The sequence below is a fragment of the Thalassophryne amazonica genome, chromosome 6 (genome assembly GCF_902500255.1).
Source record: "Thalassophryne amazonica chromosome 6, fThaAma1.1, whole genome shotgun sequence".
In the NCBI taxonomy this organism is placed as follows: domain Eukaryota; kingdom Metazoa; phylum Chordata; class Actinopteri; order Batrachoidiformes; family Batrachoididae; genus Thalassophryne; species Thalassophryne amazonica.
Window position 1 is genome coordinate 39,199,517 of NC_047108.1, and position 25,329 is coordinate 39,224,845.

Sequence of the window (25,329 nt, forward strand, 5' to 3'; positions counted from 1 at the left end):
CAACTGTCTTGTTGGTTTCTGTCACTAGATTCTCAGGCTTGCACAGCAGTGATGTGTGGATCCATTCACAAGCGACCGGAACTTACCCAGTGCATTAATTAAACCGAACCGTGAATATTAATAAAGGAAAAATGAGGTGACGTGCAAAATGTCAGCACCATACATCCACAGAAAATAATCAGATATGGTCAAAATACTCAAAATAATATTTTTGCATATTATGCATAATGAATTAAGCATTATAGACACATATAGTAAGGTTTCAGTAGTGGTTGTTTAAATAACAAGTTAAGGTCTCAAGATTCTTACAGATAATTGTATAAATCATTAATTACAAAGCTTCATCAGTTGACTGATTACTTGATAATTATTTCCAATACTTATTTAATTGTAAGTTAGTGTTGATAGTAGAATAAGCTGAAAGTATCATATTCAGAAAATCAATCAACTCAATCAACTTTTTTTTTATATAGCGCCAAATCACAACAAACAGTTGCCCCAAGGCGCTTTATATTGTAAGGCAAGGCCATACAATAATTATGAAAAACCCCAACGGTCAAAACGACCCCCTGTGAGCAAGCACTTGGCAACAGTGGGAAGGAAAAACTCCCTCTTAACAGGAAGAAACCTCCAGCAGAACCAGGCTCAGGGAGGGGCAGTCTTCTGCTGAGACTGGTTGGGGCTGAGGGAAAGAACCAGGAAAAAGACATGCTGTGGAGGGGGGCAGAGATCGATCACTAATGATTAAATGCGGAGTGATGCATACAGAGCAAAAAGAGAAAGAAACAGTGCATCATGGGAACCCCCCCACAGTCTACGTCTAAAGCAGCATAACCAAGGGATAGTCCAGGGTCACCCGATCCAGCCCTAACTATAAGCCTTAGCGAAAAGGAAAGTTTTAAGCCTAATCTTAAAAGTAGAGAGGGTATCTGTCTCCCTGATCTGAATTGGGAGCTGGTTCCACAGGAGAGGAGCCTGAAAGCTGAAGGCTCTGCCTCCCATTCTACTCTTACAAACCCTAGGAACTACAAGTAAGCCTGCAGTCTGAGAGCGAAGCGCTCTATTAGGGTGATATGGTACTACGAGGTCCCTAAGATAAGATGGGACCTGATTATTCAAAACCTTATAAGTAAGAAGAAGAATTTTAAATTCTATTCTAGAATTAACAGGAAGCCAATGAAGAGAGGCCAACACGGGTGAGATATGCTCTCTCCTGCTAGTCCCCGTCAGTACTCTAGCTGCAGCATTTTGAATTAACTGAAGGCTTTTTAGGGAACTTTTAGGACAACCTGATAATAAAGAATTACAATAGTCCAGCCTAGAGGAAATAAATGAATTAGTTTTTCAGCATCACTCTGAGACAAGACCTTTCTGATTTTAGAGATATTGCGTAAATGCAAAAAGGCAGTCCTACATATTTGTTTAATATGCGCTTTGAATGACATATCCTGATCAAAAATGACTCCAAGATTTCTCACAGTATTACTAGAGGTCAGGGAAATGCCATCCAGAGTAAAGATCTGGTTAGACACCATGCTTCTAAGATTTGTGGGGCCAAGTACAATAACTTCAGTTTTATCTGAGTTTAAAAGCAGGAAATTAGAGGTCATCCATGTCTTTATGTCTGTAAGACAATCCTGCAGTTTAGCTAATAAAAATAGCTAAAATAATGCAATACAGTCATGAGAGGGGTGATGAACTGCATGTGTAATTGAAAACTATGCTTGACTCTGTCGGAGAGTCAGCCAGTATTGAATGTCATAATCGTGCTACTGGTCCTATACATTCAAACAGAACATCAGCAAACACGCTTCCATCAGCACTTGTGGATGAATATGGTTGCCTTCGCAAGGGAAACAAATCTGTGCTAGTTAAGCATCTTGGTGTGCCAGTGGAGAATCCTGGAAGTCCTGATGTGTTCATTGTGGATGCTCAACTGCTGTACCACATTGTGTGGCCCCATGGTGGCACTCCTGTAACTGTTGTCCAAGCAATCAAGCAGCACCTTTCCATCTACCCTGACACAAGTGAGAAAATCCTCATGTTTGATAAGTACATGGATGGCCCCAAAGACCATGAGGGAGTGAGATGAGCTGGTGAGGGCTCTGTCAGCTACAACCTGACAGCTGAGACTCAACTCCCAAAACGAGAAGCCATCATGAAGAACACACATAACAAATTGCAGCTCGCTCATGTTCTTGTAGCATTCGATTTTGGGAATAAGGTGACTACAGTAGGAACGACAGTGGCTTCTCTCATGATGAAGCCGATGTCACCCTGGTGTCATACCTTCTACAGGTTGCAGAGGATGGCAAGGTCATTCTCAGTGATGACACAGATGTGTTCATTTTGTTAGTGTATTGGGTATGGAAGGCTTTGCCCCCAACTGATGGCAATCTGCTCTGCCATATGCAGAGGGCCTACCTTCAAGTCATGACGTGGAAGGCAGTGGACCACCAGGGACCTCCTGAAGCCGATCTGAACAAGTATGGTTGGAATGTGCAGGATTGCATACCTTCATCATCAGTTGCACCAGGACCAGCAGCTCCTCCTGAGCTCATCAGTGTTCTCAGTTGTGGTTGCAAGTCAGAGGGCAGAGCCACCTGTCGCAAGAACCAACTCTCCTGCACGTCCTATTGTCATTGTGCAGGTGCACAGTCTTGCTGCAACCCCTTCCTAGTAAGGGAAAACAGTGAGTCCTCTGAAAAGGAAGATGAGAGTTGAAGTGAAGTTTGATTGCTCTACAAAGATGACACAGTCAAATGTTGAGATATTGACTTGGCTACAGTAATTTAAGTAGCTCAAACATGCGTGTGGCCAAGGTACTTATTAAGTTCTGTAATTTCCAGAAAGAGCATGAATATCAGAGTGGTGAAGGAATTCAGGTAAGGCAATCAACAGTGTTGAGAAAACATTGACAAAGTATGTAATATGCATTTATTAAGGCATAACAATAAGAAAAGTTCACAAGATTCGATTAGGCCATGTCCCATGAACTCACTTTAAAATGTAGCTAAGAAGAAGGGCACTGCTCAGATAGCTCGATGCTCCATATTAGTATATGACAGTGTAAGTTTAAGCAAATAAGATCTCTTAAAGTAGACCTGCATTGAAATAAATGCAGTCAGATTTTTGGACCAAAAAATGACTTACATTTACACATAAGATCCTTCTGAATGTAGTAAAATAAATCTGGAAGCCCAGATCTCTCATTCAACGGAGAAATCTTCATTTAAAAATGACCATTTTACAGCTAACATTTAGCACTCCGCAAAACTGTCCCTCTCATCATGGACGCTGCCGAGACGTCACGGAGAAGACCCTCTCTCCCAGCATGCATTGCGCGCCAACTGTAATTTGTGGATTTACGTCAGTTTGCATCTGCACCTTTTTCTTGTCTTATACGGAAGGATCTACTTTTATTAAAACTTCATATTGTCTTGCGGCATGTTTGGTGAGTACACATTTCTTTTATTTGTGCTTGAAAATTATTTTGGGGGACTTTTTCATACGCCCATTTGATTGAGTGGTGTCGCAATGAAAATCTACTGTCTTTCGCCTCTGGTACCATCGCGGGATATGGAGGCGAGACCCGCAAAGAATCCCAGTCATTAAAAATATATAAACGTCTCTCAGCGTCCATGGAGCTCTGGGGCTCCGATTGCCGAGACGTGCGGCGCTGTGGATTTTGCCGCAAGAAGTCTGTCCTTGCAGCAACAGGTGTACCGGCCGCTTCGCATTAAAACAGCGAGCGTAATCTCAGGACTTGTGCCAAGTGTGCTGCAGCTCCATTCAGTAGACAGAGAGGTGATGCCGGTGTTGTTTGCTGAATCTGGCACAAAACCGGCTGCAAAGCGGACACGGGCGGTGTGAGTGGCCCGCGTCGGCGGTTAACGAGCTCGTTAACGAGCCCGCAGACTTAATAAGAGCAGCGGAGGCAGAGAGTGGGAGAGGAAGAATGGCGCCCGCTGTCGATGTCTTTGCTGATCTTAGCACACAGATCTGTATCTCTCATTCATTGCAGCTTACTTTTGGATGTTGAAACCAGGACGTATATAAGTAACATTACTAACAGATAAAATCAATTTCAGTGCGGACCGGACTGAAGGCGGGAGCTCGTCGTCTTGTCCCTGACGTCATGGAAATGATACGGCTGTACAAACAAAATTTTAGCTGCTAATTTGTCATTTTTAAACGAAGATTTTTCCGCTGAATTACAAATTTGGGCTTACAGATTTACTTTACTGCATTCACAAGGGTCTTATAAATACATATCAGCTATTTCTTTCTGAAATCTGACCATTTATTTCAATGCAGGTCTACTGGTAGAAACGTATGATATCACAGAATGATTTGTTTGGTGCATTAAAGCCCTTATAAAATGTAAGTGTGATAAACTATTGACAACATGTCATAGTGTGATAAATGTCTAAGGACATAAAAAATTATTATAACATGCCAAAGAACAATAAAAGAACGAATGATAATTTCAGTTCTGTTTTTTTTTTTTCACTTTGTCTTCAGAAAGACCAAATTTACAGTTTAAAGCTATATAACTTTGAATTTTTAGTGTTATGATAACTTTATTCGGGCAGTATTCATAAAACAACTGTGGTAATACAGTGAGAAAAATAAGTATTTGAACACCCACTTAGAAATCATGGAGGGGTCTGAAATTGTCATCTTAGGTGCATGTCCACTGAGAGACATAATCTAAAAAAAAAAAAAAAATTCAGAAATCACAATGTATGATTTTTTTTTTTTTTTTTTTTTTTTTAATAATGTATTTGTATGTTACTGCTGCAAATAAGTATTTGAACACCTGTGAAAATCAATGTTAATGTTTGGTACAGTAGCCTTTGTTTGCAATTACAGAGGTCAAACGTTTCCTGTAGTTCTTGACCAAGTTTTCACACACTGCAGCAGGGATTTTGGTCCACTCCTCCATACAGATCTCCAAATCTTTCAGGTTTGGAGTTTCAGCTTCTTCCAAAGATTTTCTATTGAGTTCATGTCTGGAGACTGGCCAGGCCACTCCAGGACCTTGAAATGCTTCTTACGGAGCCCCTCCTTAGTTGCCCTGGCTGTGTGTTTGGGGTCATTGTCATGCTGGAAGACCCAGCCGTGACCCATCTTCAAAGCTCTTACTGAGGGAAGGAGGTTGTTTGCCAAAATCTCGCAATACATGACCCCATCCATCCTCCCTTCAATACGGTGCAGTCGTCCTGTCCCCTTTGCAGAAGAGCACCCCCAGAGTATGATGTTTTCACCCCCATGCTTCACGGTTGGGATGGTTTTCTTGGGGTTGTTCTCATCCTCTAAACATGGTAAGTGGCGTTGATTCCAAAAAGCTCTATTTTGGTCTCATCTGACCACACGACCTTCTCCCATGCCGCCTCTGGATCATCCAGATGGTCACCGGTGAACATCAAATGGGCCTTGACATGTGCTGGCTTGAGCAGGGGGACCTTGCTGCCCTGCAGGATTTTAAACCATGACAGCATCATGTGTTACTAATGTAATCTTTGTGACTGTGGTCCCAGCTGTCTTCAGGTCATTGACCAGGTCCTCCTGTGTAGCTCTGAGCTTTTTCAGAATCATCCTTACCCCACAAAGTGAGATCTTGCATGGAATCCCAGACCGAGGGAGATTGACAGTCATCTTGTATTTCTTCCACTTTCTAATAAATAATCATAACAGTTGTTGTCTTCTACCAAGCTGCTTGCCTGTTGTCCTGTAGTCCATCCCAGCCTTGTGCAGGTCTACAGTTTTGTCCCTAGTATCTTTAGACAGCTCTTTGGTCTTGGTTATGGTGGACAGGTTGGAGTGTGATTGATTGAGTGTGTAAACAGGTGTCTTTTACACAGGTAACAAGTTCAAACAGGTGCAGTTAATACAGGTAAAGAGTGCAGAATAAGAGGGCTTCTTATAGAAAAATTAACAGGTCTATGTGAGCCAGAATTCTTGCTGGTTGGTAGGTGTTCAGATACTTATTTTCAGCTGTAACAAACAAATACATTGTTAAAAATCATACCTTGTGATTTCTGGATTTTTTTTTTTTTTTAGATTATGTCTCTCACAGTGGACATGCACCTAAGATGAAAATTTCAGACCCCTCCATGATTTCTAAGTGGGAGAACTTGCAAAACCGCAGGGTGTTCAAATACTTATTTTCCTCACTGTAGTAGTCAAAACTGGAAGGCTTGCATATCTTCAAAAAGTAAGTGCAGTAAACACAAAACATGGTCCAGTGACGCAGGAAAATTAACGAAAAGCTGCCTACCAAATTTAATTGCATTCAGTCACAAGTTGGTGCCTCACAGGAGAAAGTAATAATCTGAAGTTTTGAGCATAGAAAAGCATAAAATTCATACCTTAGCAATGGTTCCATCAAAAGCCATCAAAGTTCAAAAAAGAATTTTCTATTTCGATATGAATAGGTTTAAATTGCACTCAGACTTAGCATTGCAGATGCCATATTTGCTGTGAGAGTGACGATTGAGAAGTGTAGGGAATGCCAGAATTATCTATATTATAATAGCCAAGTGGCCTCTCGTTCTCTCTGTCTGTCTGTCTGTGTGTGACTTTGATAACACCAAAACTGGAGAGAGGTGACATTTGCCATTTGGTATGCTTATGTATTTTGGGTCAAGAATGAATGCTGTGAAAAAATATTTTTTGGAGAAATTAGCAATTATAGCTAACAAATAAACAATGGACATTGTGCTGCAATCCACCATGGGAGTTCAGGTTTTGAGGTTTTAAAAATTGCTGTTGTGGTTTATGTTAGTTTAACTGTGTTGTTAGTGTTATTGATTTATTGTGTTTTTGTAACTCAATTGGTTTAGTCAGTTTAGATAAGTTGTCCATCAAATTTTGAACATCTTGAAATTAGGTGGTGATTAGCCTCGTTAACTGAAGATACTGCCTCTAAGAGCCTATCAGAGCCACTATTCTCCCACAATAGTTGAATAAATCCTCTTATTGCAAAAAAACAAAAAAAAACATGCTGCATGGCTCATTATTCATCCTTCATTATTTGGTGGGACCAGGCTTTAATGTTCAAAACTTCAGAATTAGTGCATTATTTTAAATTTAAAAGATATGTGTTATAGTTTCATTTTGTACAAATTACAGAGTTGACATTAATGTAGTTATTCTATCTGGATTAATTTGATTTATAAATCAAAACCATAAGTCAAATCTGCTTTCCTTTTCAAGACGACTGCCTCACGGCTGCACCACTGTATGCTGTGAAGGATAATTACTCTTCCCTACAGCAGTAGGCAGTGCGCAAAAAACAGAAGCGCTGACTCATTGGTTATGTCCAATCAAATCAATTTTATTTATATAGCGCCAAATCACAACAAACAGTTGCCCCAAGGCGCTTTATATTGTAAGGCAAAGCCATACAATAATTACGGAAAAACCCCAACGGTCAAAACGACCCCCTGTGAGCAAGCACTTGGCAACAGTGGGAAGGAAAAACTCCCTTTTAACAGGAAGAAACCTCCGGCAGAACCAGGCTCAGGGAGTGACAGTCTTCTGCTGGTACTGGTTGGGGCTGAGGGAGAGAACCAGGAAAAAGACATGCTGTGGAGGGGAGCAGAGATCAATCACTAATGATTAAATGCAGAGTGGTGCATACAGAGCAAAAAGAGAAAGAAACACTCAGTGCATCATGGGAACCCCCCAGCAGTCTAAGTCTATAGCAGTATAACTAAGGGATGGTTCAGGGTCACCTGATCTAGCCCTAACTGTAAGCTTTATCAAAAAGGAAGGTTTTAAGCCTAATCTTAAAAGTAGAGAGGGTGTCTGTCTCCCTGATCCGAATTGGAATGTTGGGAAAGTGTAGTGACACGGACCCACAACAGGGGGCGCAAATGAACGGTCAATAGATGAGCCAAAATATAACAATTTAATGTTGTGAATGTGTACAACGAACATACAGACAATCTCAGAATATCACAACAGTCAATACACAAAGGTGTCGTGTGGGCAGGCTCGAGGATAGAAGACGTCTATCCTGAGGAGAGCCGGAACCACACGATTTCCGCCGCCCCAGAACCTGGTGAATACTGGAGCCGCCAAGTCCCGAATTCCCAGGTGATCACCGTCCCCGACTGTCGGATCTGGTACTGCTGGCGAAGAACAAAGACAGTCAAGTGTGGGTGTGTGTACACCCAGTAACAATAACGGTGGGAATGCCACCTCCACCTCTCACTCAATAACTTGCAGAGTACTGAAGATTCCTCAGGGAAAAGAGTGCCTTCTAGCGCGCTCTCAGCTTCCACTGACAGCGGTACCGGTACTCCTGCAAACACTCACAATATACAAACAATATTGCAAAACGGCTGAGGATATTACCTCCAATGAAGTATGATATCTCGGCAACGAGGTGGAGATGACGTCTGGTCTTTATGGAGTGAGATGATGTTGAGTAGATGGGTGACAGCTGTCAAGAGGTAATGAGCGACAGCTGTCACCCCAGGCTGTGTCCATGGCGGCAGCGCCCTCTCGTGCCTGAAGCCCGCACTTCAGGCAGAGCGCCCACTGGTGGTGGGCCAGCAGTACCTCCTCTTCTGGCGGCCCACACACAACATGGAAGCTGGTTCCACAGGAGAGGAGCCTGAAAGCTGAAGGCTCTGCCTCTCATTCTACTCTTAAAAACCCTAGGAACTACAAGTAAGCCTGCAGTCTGAGAGGGAAGCGCTCTGTTGGGGTGATATGGTACTATGAGGTCCCTAAGATAAGATGGGACCTGATTATTCAAAACCTTATAAGTAAGAAGAAGAATTTTAAATTCTATTCTAGAATTAACAGGAAGCCAATGAAGAAAGGCCAGTATGGGTGAAATATGCTCTCTCCTTCTCGTCCCCGTCAGTACTCTAGCTGCAGCATTTTGAATTAACTGAAGGCTTTTCAGGGAACTTTTAGGGCAACCTGATAATAATGAATTACAATAGTCCAGCCTAGAGGAAATAAATGTATGAATTAGTTTTTCAGCATCACTCTGAGACAAGACCTTTCTAATTTTAGAGATATTGTGCAAATGCAAAAAAGCAGTCCTACATATTTGCTTAATATGCGCATTGAAGGACATATCCTGATCAAAAATGACTCCAAGATTTCTCAGTATTATTAGAGGTCAGGGTAATGCCATCCAGAATAAGGATCTCGTTAGACACCATGTTTCTAAGATTTGTGGGGCCAAGTACAATAACTTCAGTTTTATCTGAGTTTAAAAGCAGGAAATTAGTGGTCATCCATGTCTTTATGTCTGTAAGACAATCCTGCAGTTTAGCTAATTGGTGTGTGTCCTCTGGTTTCATGGATAGGTAAAGCTGAGTATCATCTGCGTAACAATGAAAATTTAAGCAATGCTGTCTAATAATACTGCCTAAGGGAAGCATGTATAAAGTGAATAAAATTGGTCCTAGCACAGAACCTTGTGGAACTCCATAATTAACCTTAGTCTGTGAAGAAGATTCCCCATTTACATGAACAAATTGTAATCTATTAGATAAATATGATTCAAACCACCGCAGCGCAATGCCTTTAATACCTATGGCATGCTCTAATCTCTGTAATAAAATTTTATGGTCACCAGTATCAAAAGCAGCACTGAGGTCTAACAGGACAAGCACAGAGATGAGTCCACTGTCTGAGGCCAAAAGATCATTTGTAACCTTCACTAATGCTGTTTCTGTACTATGATGAATTATAAAACCTGACCGAAACTCTTCAAATAGACCATTCCTCTGCAGATGATCGGTTAGCTGTTTTACCACTACCCTTTCAAGAATTTTTGAGAGAAAAGGAAGGTTGGAGATTGGCCTATAATTAGCTAAGATAGCTGGGTCAAGTGATGGCTTTTTAAGTAATGGTTTAATTACTGCCACCTTAAAAGCCTGTGGTACATAGCCAACTAATAAAGATAGATTGATCATATTTAAGATCGAAGCATTAATTAGTGGTAGGGCTTCCTTGAGCAGCCTGGTAGGAATGGGGTCTAATAGACATGTTGATGGTTTGGAGGAAGTAACTAATGAAAATAACTCAGACAGAACAATCGGAGAGAAAGAGTCTAACCAAATACCGGCATCACTGAAAGCAGCCAAAGATAACGATATGTCTTTGTGATGGTTATGAGTAATTTTTTTTTCTCTAATAGTTAAAATTTTATTAGCAAAGAAAGTCATGAAGTCATTACTAGTTAAAGTTAAAGGAATTCTCAGCTCAATAGAGCTCTGACTCTTTGTCAGCCTGGCTACAGTGCTGAAAAGAAACCTGGGGTGTTGTGTGGGCCGCTGAAGAGGAGGTAATGCTGGCCCACCACCACCAGAGGGCACCCTGCCTGGAGTGCGGGCTCCAGGCACCAGAGGGCGCTGCCGCCTCACAGGAGCAGCCAGAGTGACAGCTGCCGCTCATCATCTTTGACAGCTGTCACCATTCGTCGGATCAGTGTCGGTATATCAGCCAGACGACATCTCCACCTCTTTGCCGAGATATCGTTCGACCCAGAAGGTAACATATCCAGCCAGCGAATTATTCTTTGACTAGAAAATACTTTTTGCCTTTGTACAGAGAGAAGAACAGCAGGAGATTGCTACACGGATAAGTACTTACATTCCTGCAGTGTTTTTCCTGACTAGAGGTGGAGGTGGCGTTTCACCCCACGTGTTGCTGGATGCAGACGCACCCACATCTGACTGTTTCTGTTCCTCGCCAGCAGTACCGGATCCGACAAGCGGAGGCAGTGGCCACCTGGAGTTCGGGACTTGGCGGCTCCAGTATTCCCGGGGTTCGGTGGCGGAGGAAATCGTGTGGTTCCGGTTCAGCTTGGACGGACGTCTCCTACCTTCGAGCCTGCCCACACGACACCGTTGTGATTGACTTATCGCTGCAATTATTATTATTGATTGTGATTGTTGTGCTTGTTTCACAACAGTAAAGTGTTGATATTTGACTTCCTCCATTGTCCGTTCATTTACGCCCCCTGTTGTGGGTCCGTGTCCCTACACTTTCACAACATGGGGTTGTTCTTATTTTCTTCAATAAGTGATGAGTAGTAAGATGTCCTAGCTTTACGGAGGGCTTTTTTTTTATAGAGCAACAGACTCTTTTTCCAGGCTAAGTGAAGATCTTCTAAATTAGTGAGACGCCATTTCCTCTCCAACTTACGGGTTATCTGCTTTAAGCTGCGAGTTTGTGAGTTAATCCACGGAGTCAGGCATTTCTGATTTAAGGCTCTCTTTTTTGGAGGAGCTACAGCATCCAAAGTTGTCCTCAATGAGGATGTAAAACTATTGACGAGATAATCTATCTCACTCACAGAGTTTAGGTAGCTACTCTGCCCTGTGTTGGTATATGGCATTGGAGAACATAAAGATGGAATCATATCCTTAAACCTAGTTACAGCGTTTTCTGAAAGACTTCTACTGTAATGAAACCTATTCCCCGCTGCTGGGTAGTCCATCAGAGTAAATGTAAATGTTATTAAGAAATGATCAGACAGAAGGGGGTTTTCAGGGAATACTGTTAAGTCTTCAATTTCCATACCATAAGTCAGAACAAGATCTAAGGTATGATTAAAGTGGTGTGTGGACTCATTTACATTTTGAGCAAAGCCAGTCGAGTCTAACAATAGATTAAATGCAGTGTTGACTGTCATTCTCAGCATCTGTGTGGATGTTAAAATCGCCCACTATAATTATCTTATCTGAGCTAAGCACTAAGTCAGACAAAAGGTCCGAAAATTCACAGAGAAACTCGCAGTAACGACCAGGTGGACGATAGATAATAACAAATAAAACTGGTTTTTGGGACTTCCAATTTGGATGGACAAGACTAAGAGTCAAGCTTTCAAATGAATTAAAGCTCTGTCTGGGTTTTTGATTAATTAATAAGCTGGAGTGGAAGATTGCTGCTAATCCTCCGCCTCGGCCCATGCTACGAGTGTTCTGGCAGTTAGTGTGACTCGGGGGTGTTGACTCATTTAAACTAACATATTCATCCTGCTGTAACCAGGTTTCTGTAAGGCAGAATAAATCAATATGTTGATCAATTATTATATCATTTACTAACAGGGACTTAGAAGAGAGAGACCTAATGTTTAATAGACCACATTTAACTGTTTTAGTCTGTGGTGCAGTTGAAGGTGCTATATTATTTTTTCTTATTGAATTTTTATGCTTAAATAGATTTTTGCTGGTTATTGGTGGTCTGGGAGCAGGCCCCGTCTCTACGGGGATGGGGTAATAAGGGGATGGCTTTGATTCTATCAGAAGCGCTGGCGGTGTTTAAACTCAAAATCAGCTTATTAGCTGAGAGTGTTCCGGAGACAATACTGAAAGTTAGCGGTTAGCTGTAGCTTCTGACATTTTTTTTTTTTTGTGGTTTATCGGTTTAGCGTTATGATTGATAACTCTCCAGTTAGCTGATTAGTGGTTATCGAAGCTAACTTTTTGGTTAACTGTGCTTACCACTGATCTAAGGTTCTAAAAACATTCTGGACATTCTGGCGTGTTTTTGCTATTTGATGGAACACTTGGTTGAACTGAGATTCCTGTAGTACATTTGGTAACTGTGGACGTTTTATATGTGGTGGCACTGGAGCCACAAGTTAAGTTAGGCAGCATCCTCCCAGTGGTGGTAATGGTAATAATAATAATAACTTACTTGTATTAAAAAAGGTGTCAAAAAGCCTCACATGACAAGTGAATAAGGAGGTGTTAGTAATAGGCAGCAATGTGGGTTAGCTCATGGGTTTTAATGACTGGTAGATTGGATTGTTATAGTAGCTAAATGGCTGCGTATGTCTGTTTGTTGGCTGTTTTGTGAAGTAAATTGTGGTTGTTACATAGTCTTAAAATGTCATTGCTAGTATGTCATACCACATGTGATCACAAGTCAGAGCAAAAGTAGTCAGTTTGTGTTTTGTAGGCTTTTAAACACATCGTTGCTGGGGGTGGAGAAGTTGCCTTGAGGCATATTGCATGTATCACGGCTAAGATATTGTCTCACAAGTGCAAACACTCCGCCCAAACTCTGCCTCACTTAGTGTGTCAGTGCTAGTTTTTACAGGTTATGTTTTTGTTTGTATATTGTTTGAGTGCCCTGTTTCTATTTGAGCGTCCTGACCCTGTTAAACAAGGTCAGTCCCTCTGCAAATGTCTTAATATTGCAAACTGTAATGTGCTTACACAAAACAAAAAGCTAAAGCTGTGATTTCTGTCATTCGTTTTTGGGTGCAGTTGTTCAAGAATACGCCTCCACATATAAAATGTATGTGTATGCATACAGTTTGGTCCATTACCAGTTGATGATCAAGTAGTTAAAGCAGTGGGCTTATGTCAATAGGATCCTCAGTTCAGATCCCTGTCAGACCAGAAATTCACTCAGGGGCCTTGAGAAAGGTCCTTAGTCCCCACATTGCACCTGGTGTGTAGTGAGCACCTTGCATGGCAACACCCTGACATCAGTGTGTAAATGGGTGAAAGTGAGGCAACCTTGTAAAGTGCTTTGACAATGAAATACTCATAGTCAATCCTCATATACGAGGTCTATTAGATAATAAACCGACCCTTTTATTTTTTTTTTAACTATATGGATTTGAATGACATGCGATTACACCAATCATGCTTGAACCCTCGTGCGCATGCATGAGTTTTTTCACGCGTGTCGGTGACGTCATTTCCCTGTGGGCAGGCCTTGAGTGAGATGTGGTCCCGCCCTCTCGGCTGAATTCCTTTGTTTCACACGCTGCTCGAGACGGCGCGCGTTGCTTTATCAAAAATTTTTCTGGACCTGTGAGGAATATCTGAGTGGACACTATTCGAGAAATTAAGCTGGTTTTCGGTGAAAAGTTTAACGGCTGATGAGAGATTATGGGGTGTTTCTGTCGGTGTAAGGACTTCCCACAGAGCAGGACGTCATGCAGCGCTTCCAGGCGCCGTCGTCGGCCTGTTTCGACCTGAAAACATCCTAATTTAAGCCTTAATTCACCCAGGACGTCATTAGAGAACAGAGAAGATTCAGAAGAGGCCGGCATGAGGACTTTATGCGGACATTCCACTATTTAAGGACATTTTTTAATGAAAGACGTGCTCGCAAATTCGCCGAGTCGTTTCCGTGACAACTCGGCAAATCTGTTTGCGCCGCGACAGGAAAAACACCTCCGTGTTGAAAACCATTTGTAAAATACAGGCGGCTTTTGATGGCTTTCAACAAGTGAGTAACTGAGAAATTGTTTAACAGCTTGGGCATGTTCCAACTTGCCCGTTAAGGTTTCCAACGGAGGTGTTTTTCCTGTCGCGACCCCCCGCGGTCGGGTCCGGCCCGACATGCGACTCTGCCCGCACGTTCTTTCATTACAAAATGTCCGTTAACAATGGAATGTCCGAATAAACTCCTCATGCTGACTTCTTCTGGCCTTCCTTACGGCGACACTACCAGACCAAAATCTCTCATCAGCCGTTAAAATTTTTACCGAAAACCAGCTGAATTTATCCAATGGTGTCCACTCAGTTGTGCCTTACAGTTTTGAAAAAAATTTGATCAAACAAAGCAGTAGTCTCTGAGCCATTCCTAAACAATGAAAAAATTGACGAGAGGGTGGGCGACTCCTCACTCAAAGACTGCCCACAGGCGAATGACGTAACCGACAGGCATTAAAAAACTCTCACATGCCCACGAGGGTTCAAGCATGTCTGATGTAATCACACGTGATTCAAATCCATATGGTTTTTGAAAAAAAATAATAAGGTCGAATACTTTTCTAATAGACCTCGTACAGTTGTATTGCCAGAAAGTACATCTGAGATGCAAGCCTGAATTTGATCTGTTTTGGTGAAAGAATATCCTTCTCTGCTCTACTCCACTATGAAGCTAAGAGTGGTAATGCAAAATGTACACTGTAGTTAAACATCTGTGCCTGAAGGGAACCTCTGACTGCTCTGTGCCTCACTACATTAAAGGTACTGTATGTAAGTTTTGATGAAGGCAGCAAATACTATGTCCATCCATTATTGATATGTTTTTGCCCTTTTAAACATTATTTATGACCTACACAGTAACTTTTGCTGAGTAAATTTACTGCTGGGATAGCGATTGATCCCAGTCTAAATACAGTAAATTACACTCTGTCATAGTGAATCAGCTCAACAGTTGTTGCAGACTGAATGGTCCGCCCCCTAAACATTGGTCTGCCCTGCCTTCACTGGGCATGTGTCATTGTGTGACACATAGTCACTCCACCCAAGCGATCAAATGGAATAATAGGATTATTAACCATCAGATGACAAGGTAAAACCTCTTGAATCATTCTAAAGTCAGTTTTAAGCAGAAAGAAGACTTTAAACGGTAACGCATTGAAATGTCCGACGCACAGTGAACGCATCAGCTAACGGCTTGTGCAGCCGCGGTGCTCTGATCGGGTCCTCCGTCTGTTACTATGGAATAATGCTGAATTTATGCGGACAGGATTGTTGTACAAAAGCTTCAGATATTTGTCGCTGAGATAGATGATGACTGGAGTGCAGTTTTAAAGCAGCAAGGAGGTGATTATCAGTGAACAGTGGCTAATTACGTAAGCACATTGAAGGCAGGGCTGGAGACAGGGCTGATGGAGGACCGTTTGGTCTGTGACACCATCTGTTCAGTGCAAGTGGTTTTACTCCAATAAGAGTTGATTTTACACTGTTTTGAGTTGATTTAGCTCTGTGATAGAGTATAATTCACTCTATTTGGACTGTGATCAAATGCTACCCCAGCAGAGTATGCATAACATCAAATGACCTAAAATATAAAATAATGAAATGTGACATTTGCATCATATTTAACTTGAATTCAAGTTGCGGCTTATATAATACATAAAAACCATTACAAATCTTGAATCATATATTTTAATTTAGTTTTCTTCGCATAGGCCTATTGATATCTGAAAAGGCCTTAAACTGATGAATTAAGAAAAAAATCAATGTCTGTCTGGATCTGGACGTGAAAACGTAGGTGTGTGCATGTGTGTGTGAGTGAGTGAGACTCATGGAAGAGAACACACCTGGTGGATTTTCTAGGTGAGACGGGGCCGCAGCAAAAGAAGGTTGTTTGCTATCCTTGCCACTGCAGCCGCACTGCACACCGTCACAGTGGAGAGCATTCTATGGGTGCACAAACATAGGAAGGAAGTTTGACTTCATGATTCATGTATCTACACTAGAGATGTTTGATGACTGGACTTGAGTTTGTGTTGTGTTAAATGTGTTTGTAGCAGGGCCCAAGCAGAGGGTCACCCCTTAGAGTCTGGTCTGCTTGAGGTTTCTTCCTCAATACATCGGAGGGCGTTTTTCCTTACCATTGTGGCCTGTGTGCTTGCTCTGGGGGTTGGTAATGAGTATATATGTATATTTGTATGTATATAAGGGGTGGGCGTTTATAAGCTTTGCTTCTGCTCACCCCTTTTTGGTCACACATGTCACTGTGGAATTGTCTTGTGTATCAGTTTTTTGTTACTGTTGAGTTTGTGTGCGCCAAATAAATTCATTCATTCATTCATTCATTCATTCATTCATTCCAGAGCTAGTTGGAGTCTAGCCACATTCACATTCAGACCTTAGCAAATTCTGTTCAAATAGAAAATAATCAATCTTAAATCCCAATAGCACTGTTCAGATTCAGAACAGATCTACCTGGCTTGATACGGTTTGCCAACTCCAGTCTGAACTGGGCCTGAGCCACCAGACCTAAGCTCAGTTTAGCAGCATTTCATCTCCTGAAGAAGAGACTAAAGATATAGACCCCATGAAATAAGATCCCAGAAAAGAAGAAACACAAATTTCTTGATGTCAGCAAGTTGCAACCTTGATGGCAAGGCTTGTGGGAACTGAAGCTGCAGTAAGGCTAGGAATTCACTCTGACATGGGAAGAAGAGTGCGAGGGCTGCTGGGAGAACTGTGGGAGAAAGGGAATATGATTTATTATGTTGTTTGTGAATGTTTTATGCTGATTCTCGTGGTAATCTTAACGTTATGTTGATAAGTCACCATGTGTGTATGTTGTCCCTCATAGCATTACTTTTGGTGAGTCTTGGCTGTTGTCTGCAGGAGCGTGGCCACCAGGGTGGCACCGGCTACCCCTGGAATCTGATTGGCCTCCCTGCCTGGCCACCCCCACCAGAGCCATCAATCAGTTTGTTCGATCAGAGTAGCATTTCAAAACCCAATCCATCCTCTACAAAGGGACTTCTCAGCACTTAAACTAAGAAAAAAATCATTTGGGAAGAACAATGAATGATGATAGGCTTAGTAATATTCATACCTGTCAGTCAATATGGAAGTCATTTTTTCACCCAGTACGCCGTATGACCAGTGTGCGGGGAAACAATAATTTCAAGGTCGTGTTTTTATTGTTTATTTATGGAAATGTTCTAACGTTTTTTTTATGTCAGTGATTTGGTCTGTAAATAGACAGTTTTACAGAGCAGCAACTGGGTTGGATGTCTGTGCCTTTGGAGGGCATTGAAGGTCACAGGCATTCAATGTTCAGTGGTTCTCGGCCTTGGCGCTTACATGTAGAAAGTTCTCCAGATTCTCTGAATCCTGTGATTATATTATGGAATCCCTAAATTCCTTGCAATTGAATGATGAGAAACATTGTTCTTAAACTGTTGGACTATTTTTTTTCATGCAGTTGTTAACAAAGTGGTGATCCTCATCCCATCTTTGCTTGTGAACGGCTGAGCCCTTTGGGGATGCTCTTTTTATTCCCAAGACACTCATGACACTCGTCTGTTTCCAATTAACCTGTTCACCTGTGGAATGTTCCAAACAGGTGTTCTTTGAGCATTCATCAACTTTCCCAGTCTTTTGTTGCCCCTGTCCCAGCTTTCTTGAAATGTGTTACAGGCATCCATTTCAAAATGAGCAAATATTTGCACAAAAACAAAAAAGTCTATCAGTGTGACCATAAATATCTTGTGTTTGTGGTGTATTGAATTAAATATAGGTTGAAGAGGATTTGCAAATCATTGTATTCTGTTTTTATTTACATTTCACACAACGTCCCAACTTCATTGGAATTGGGGTTGTACTTTTCTTTTATATAGGATGACACATCATGGACAAACACAGTTTTGCAAGCTATAACTGCAACATCATGATGTTGTCACGTGTTCCAGACACTGACTCAGTTCAATTACTAATGCTTGGTTATTTCCAGGTCTTCAAGTTTGGTGGCTGTCTGATTGAATGAATGTAATCCATATGTGATATCAGATGTGATGTTTCTAACATTGTGTGTATGCAAACATGCATGTATTACACATGCACATATAATCAATGTCAGATAACATTGTAACTTCAGCAGCCAACATTGCTTAAGGCAGTTCAGTAATGGTTATTGCTTTATATATATATATATATATATATATATATATATATATATATATATATATATATATATATATTATTTAATTTGTATAACTATAAAAAAAAAAAAAACTGTTAATAGTTGCCCAGACTTTTCCCTCTTTGTAAGACTCTCAATGGCACATTTAAAAAAAAAAAATTTATTTAATTTTTGTCTTGGTGGATCATGGGATTTACTTCCATCACATGCAGAATACTGAAGAATCGACTGGTGTCTGTGGTAAACTCTGACATGAAAGAATGAAGCATTGTGACTCTTTCAACTTTTAAAATAACTTTCTTTCTTCTTGTTATGGCACAAAGCGGTGCCGTTCTCTGGTTCAGGCTGGGACTTCTTTTTAGACTCTCTGTTTCTTCAGCCACAACAAGGAACTAAAGTATTTTCAGATTTCGTTTTCCTCAGGCTGTGATGATGAAGTCGACTGTAAGGAATAGGCAAGATTAATGCTTTATATTTACTCAGTGGGTGAATGGTTTTAATATTTGAAACTGTCTTAACTGTTCGAATGAGGACTGCAGCTTTCAGTTGTTGAGCCAATCAATGAACAGCATCAGCGGACATATTTCGACTTGAGTAATTTACAAGAAATGTCTGTCAACAGTCACATGGCGTACCTACAATTTATGGCCTGCATATGCAGGATGTATGAGACATACACTGGCATGTATCGAAAATGCTGTGCATGCCCAAAAGCTTTTGACAAACTCGCTGTACTACGCCGTATTCCAACCTGCTTCAGCGCACTCATAACTTATACAAAACTTACTCATAACTTATTAGACATACAACAGCTCATACAGCATATTTTTCATACATCAGCATATGCATGCTAAATCAGCAAGGTGTGACGGGGCCATTGGTATTGAAATGAGGAGGGCAAGATCAATAAACTTAGATGACTTTGTTGAATGCGTTGCCCAACAGCACAAAAGCAGGCATATGCAGCTGGCATAATCTTCAATGTAAATAATATACTGTGCTGTAACTCTACTTTGTAATTTGTAGTGTAATTATCACTTTAATGGCACAGGCACACTAGTTCTTTGATGGTGTGATTTATGCAAATGTCTAATAGACTATTCCATGTGTATTTTTTTTTAGTAAATAAATAGTTCTGTTTCTACCTTAGCCTACCATTCATTACAATCTTAAGGCTGCATGGCATTAAAATATATATATAGTAATTTCAGTGTGCCAACCTTCAACAGTGTATGCCCTTACCTGGCCACCCTAAGAAAAAAATTCAAGTCACGCCCCTGGCTGTGTGTGGCTGTTAACAAAATCATTGTTTATAGCCAGGCCCCCATTGCTGATATCTGACCTGACTGGGTACAGTCTTGTTGAAAAAAAAAATCTACACAGTCACAGATTGAAAACTGGTGGAATCTTGTAAAGGCAACATTGCAGAACTTTGTCCTGGGTAATATGTTAACTTGCAGCTGCAGCCTTCATATAAGCTTGCACTCTGCAAGGATCCTTTAGCTAAGGAACATGTCCCTGCTGATGGACTTGGTCCTCGTCTGCCTGTATGGTACTTCCCATAGTACCCAGTCTAGCCAACACTTAGGGATAGGAGAAAGAACTCTGATTCCAAATCACCTGCTGCCTTACAGGTTGTGCCTCTTCTTCGCAAAGGTTAGGAGAAGGTAGCTTCAAGAACAAATAACCCTTGCCACCTTATTGAAAAGGGTCTCAGCTATGAGTGAAGAGTACGTACGTTGTAGACCTGTCAGTCAACTTGCCAGCAGTGCTGGCAAACGGCAGTTCTGCACAGACAACTTGTCAGCATTTCTGACACCTTGACAGCAGTTTCTGGCACAAGATGCAGCAAGAGCTTTTATGGCTGTTGCAGCTTTGCTGTGCTGACGATCAAACAAAAACTCATGCCACTGGGTACTACTGCTCACCTTGCATTGCCGACATAAGTGCTGCTACCTTTATGGAGAGAGAACATCTTGATTAGTTGGAAAAGTTGTAAACATGTTTAAGAAATTTGTGATATCAGATGCATTGTGATTCACAAAATGTAAATAATCACATATAATTTTTGCAGATGGGGTAATATGGATCTTTTATTTTAATTTTACAGCTCGCCTTGTGCATCTTGAAATAAATCATTTCTGCTCGAATGTTGATTTTACTGCTTGGTTATTTTGATGCCAGGCTACAATTTAAGTGAAAATAAAATACCTGTTCTGTAATGTCTTAGCATCTGCTAAGCCATAAAATGGAACTTCCTGATTTCTATTTTGTCTCCTCCCTGGTAACATGTAGTAACACAACCAAACTGGCACAGCCCGTTGAGTGTGTGTGCGTTTTGTCTCTGTAAACAAGACCCCACCTGGAAAGTCGCTTGAGTGCAGTGCTGCATGAAAACAGAAAATGAATAAATACAAAATTGAAGGGTGTAATTTTCAGAGAAGAATGTTCAGAATGTAACAATTTGCACTAACCAGATCTGTACAGATCTTCCATTTGTTAATGCCAAGCTTCATAGAAAGCTCAGCCTGCACTCTACCATGGGGAAAAAAAAAAGTTTTTTTTTTTTTTTTTTAGTATAGCTTGAAATCACAGGGTGTTCCAGAAGGTTTTACAGAACACAGAGCAATCATATCAAATTACAATAAAACCCTTTGATTCATATAAATAATCACACAAGCACATCACACAAATGAACCGAAGACAAAGATCAAGTAAAATGAGGCACAAATTGTGTAGTAAAATGAACCTTTAATGAACATCTGTGGCAGTGTAGCTAACAGTGTGCTAAGACAAACAATTGTATTTTATGTCTGGATTTAAAAGACTCAGCTGAGTTTGATTTTCTTATCATATATGGTAGGTCCTTTTATAAGGAAGGTGCAAGTTATGATAAAGCTATACAACTGACTGACCTCATTCTCACGTTAGGGATACAACACAGGCTAGCATACTAAGAACAGAACATAACAGGTCACATTAACAAGCCCTGACCTCTGATACTGAAAAATGTCAACAGAGGAGTGCTAAAACTTGCAGTTCCTTGAATTATTGCTTGAGACTGGCTCCAAATGTGAGTAATTTCCATAGATGCCCATGTTACATTTCCACATTTATAGCAAAAATAAACATGTTTCCAGGTTGGATTTTAAGAAAATGGTTTTGGTCTTGATAGCTATTTTCCCTGTTCATAGCAACTGTACAGGGGTGAATTTTGCATGACAAATCAGTTTAAGCAATTTCAAGCCATAAAGGTATGAATAGTTAATGGCGTGGTCTCCCTAAATGGCACTTAGTGTGTTTCAGGTCAAGGTATGAAGCTGCCATCTACTTTGGACTCAACTGTGTTTGTCCTTTCTCAGCATTTTATTTCTTTTTCTTTTGGCTATTCCCTTTTCGGGTTTACATAGCAGATCACCTGTCTCTATCTGGCCAGTCAGTACAAGTCCTTTTCTCTTTCCTTAGAGTTCAGGTTCATGTTCAGCTCACTATATGATGTTTCCTTTTGCCAACCTCTTTCTACTCAACATTCCTGTGCATTTTCATTACACCACAAAGTCTCCTTGTCTTCCTTCTTCTGTCCAGGTGTCATACACAGTATTTTCCTAGTTGTCTACATCACCACATCTGCCATAGTTGTCCAGAAGCACTTTATCTCCATCCAATGCCTGTCTCACTTTTTCTTTGAATTTCACACAACAGTCTGCCGCCTCCTTTATCTTCCACCATTTGATGCTTGGTTCAGGTCTCACTCTCTTCCTCTTCTTTGGCTCCAGATTCACCCGACAAACCACCATCCATTGTGGTCTGGTAACACCCTTCCCTGCCACCACCTTACAGTCTCCAGTTACTTTTAGGTTGCATCTCCTACATAGGAGGTAGTTTATGGTCCACCTGTGTGCACATCTTATGTGCCCTCTGTGTTCCTCCTTCTTCTTAACATAGGTATTTACAATGGTCAGTTCCATCTTTTTTGCAAAATCTACTATCAACTGCTCTTCCATATTCCTCTCCTTGATTTCATATCGACCCATTATTTCTTAATTTCTTCAGTTCCCTTCACAAGCAGTGCCCACCAAAATGTGCTCCAATCACACTCTTTCATTCTTGGGTTCATGTTCTATCTCCTCATCTGACTCACTACAGAAATGGTTTTTCTCCTTCATGTCACAACCTATCTGTGGGGCACATGCACCAGTGGAATTGGTGCATCATCATCATCCCTTCAATTTCTAGCTTTAACACGCATCACATTGTAAAACACTCTCTTCATCTCCAACACACTCTTATCTTCTTCCTTCAGAATGACTCAGACACAATTTTTCTCCTATCCACTCCATGATCCAGCAGTGTGAACCCATTTCCAGTGCTCCTGGTCTTACTTCTCTTTCACTTATTTACTTATCCACACCGTGTAGAGCAGGGGTGGCCAAGTTCGGTCCTTGAGAGCCACCTTCCTGACACTCTTAGTTGTCTCCCTGCTCCAACACACCTTAATCCAATGAACGGCTCATTAAGTCTGCTAATGAGTCTTTCATTGGATTCATTTGTGTTGGAGCAGGGTGACAACTAAGAGTGTCAGGAAAGTGGCTCTCGAGGACCGAACTTGGCCACCCCTGGTGTAGAGTATCAGTTGGTTTTCCCCCTCTACCAGTCATACTTTCAACATTCAAAGTTTGGACTCTCCTCTGCCACATTTCTAACTTTCCTTGAGTCTTTAAGCTGCATCTGATTTTATCAGATTGATGGATCACTAAACAAGCGGCAGTAACACAACAGAAAAATAACAATTGAGATGCCTGGTTTGAATAGCTGCTCCCACGATGTGTACCTTGCATGTGCCAAACTAGTGAAGCCTGCCACACTCAGATTGTGTTTTACACACACAAACATATGTACTTACAAGGGCTTAATACAGAAGGGATTTTGTCAACCCCCACCTTGTCTGTCATCCCAGTCTTTCATACGGGGCCTTTGTTTTTTTTGCCGTCAATGCTCGCAGTTCAACACACACCCATTCACATGGCATAAACACACTGTACAACCTTAACATTTTGTGGTTGCATAGCTGCCCACCTACTCACATGTGTCCACTCATCTTCACCTTTTGGCATGCCTTCAACCACAACTATCATGTGCACTTGTAGTGCCCTGTGTTTCATTGGTGCACATGGTTCCATGTTGCTTTAACACTTCAAAATTGCCAGTGCACCCCTGGTTGTCCCTTTAAATCCATGTCTAGTAGGCACTGGACCTAGATCTTTCACAACAGGCACAGACTTATTGCTACTGGACTGTCAGGCCCAGCTGGCTCATTTAGGAAGTGTATACAATTTTTGTTTAACCCACATTCTTCTGCTCCCCTTCAACCCTTGCTATCCTCAGCTTTTGGAGTATGTTGGAAAGGGGAAAAGCATCATGGACGTGGGTTTGGCGCAGGCTCGTCAACCACTCACTACCCGCTGCCATTATTATGAAGTAGAGATTGTTGATGCCGGGGAGAAGTGCTACATCGCTCTGGGCCTTGCAAGAAGGGTGAGTATTCATAAACACACTTTCCAACACTGTTGCAGACACATACACTCAACAGAGTAGAAAGATGTTTATATTTGTTTTTGTCTTGTTGTCTTCTTCTTACATTGAAATTATAAGGTTGTTTTCACACCTGAAAGTCCAGAATTACATCCTTAATCGAAAATTTCCCCATTTTGGGACTAATAAAGGATCTTATCGTACCAGACGTTCATAGTTTCATACACATGGTCTAGTTAGCTTGGTTTCACATTGCAATTTTGCATTCAAATGAAAGAACTTTCCACGCCGTACTTCCAACCTGTTGTCATCATATATGTAGGCTGTGTCTTCTGATACTCGACATTGATTGGTTTGTTGATGTCGATGGTGGGTATTTTTCTATAATTGGAGGAAAAAATTATGTATCTTTTCGAATTGACTTTAACTTCTGCTTAAGAAGGGGAGATGTTGGTCTAGCTTTGGGAGGTGATGATCTAGTGGATAAGCGTTGGGCTTGAGACCAGAGGATCCTCGGTTCAAATCTCAGCCTGACCGGAAAATCTCTAAGGTCCTTGGGCAAGGTCCTTAATCCCGTAGTTGCTCCTGCTGTGTAGTGAGTGCTTTGTATGGCAGCACCCTCACATCGGGGGGGATGTGAGGCATTATTGTAAAGCGCTTTGAGCATCTGATGCAGATGGAAAAGCGCTATATAAATGCAGTCCATTTAAGAAGTCAGTTCAGTTAGTCAGTTAGGGCCTGAGGCCCATTGGTGCCTGTGGTTTTCCCTGGATCCCATAGTGTGAATATGAAGGAAATCTATAACTCCCCCAGGATGGGATGCAAGCCAAGGCTGGTACCCATTTGCAAATATATGGAGTTAGATGATGTACATGAAGTTTCTCATCCAAGGACAGAGACAGGTAGCTTGAACAGGATTTGAACCCAGGTCTTCATATTAGCTCAGCTACTTATCCGACTAGCTACCTGCTCTGCACTTCTTCTGGCTAAATTTCAGTTAAAACTTTTTCTCCTTCTCCTCTCATGACTTTTGACTGTTTTTTTCTTTCCAACTGTCCAATGTATTGTTACTGCTTCTATTTCTTTTACTGTGTAATGGGTGAAGATAACCTTTCTTAACTTCTTGTACAATCCACGCCAGCTAAAAAGTTTTTCACACTCTGAGGTGGAGGTGATGGTCTAGTGGTTAAGGCGTTGGGTTTCAGACCAGAAGATCCTCGGTTCAAATCCCAGCCTGACTGGAAAATCACTAAGGGCCCTTGGGCAAGGTCTTTAATCCCCTATTGCTCCCGGAGTGTAGTGAGCGCCTTGTATGGCAGCACCGTCACATCGGGGTGAATGTGAGGCATTATTGTAAAGCGCTTTCAGCGTCTGATGAAGATGGAAAAACGC

General features: G+C 41.4%; 1 protein-coding gene across 1 annotated transcript in view; it reads left to right on the top strand.

Moving 5' to 3' along the window:
• Positions 1-25,329, top strand: part of spryd3 (SPRY domain containing 3) — a 342,952-nt gene that overhangs the window by 116,276 nt on the left and 201,347 nt on the right. The window contains exon 7 of the mRNA XM_034172025.1: positions 23,791-23,940. Coding sequence (XP_034027916.1) covers positions 23,791-23,940 — 150 coding nt within the window. The remainder of the gene's footprint in view (positions 1-23,790; positions 23,941-25,329) is intronic.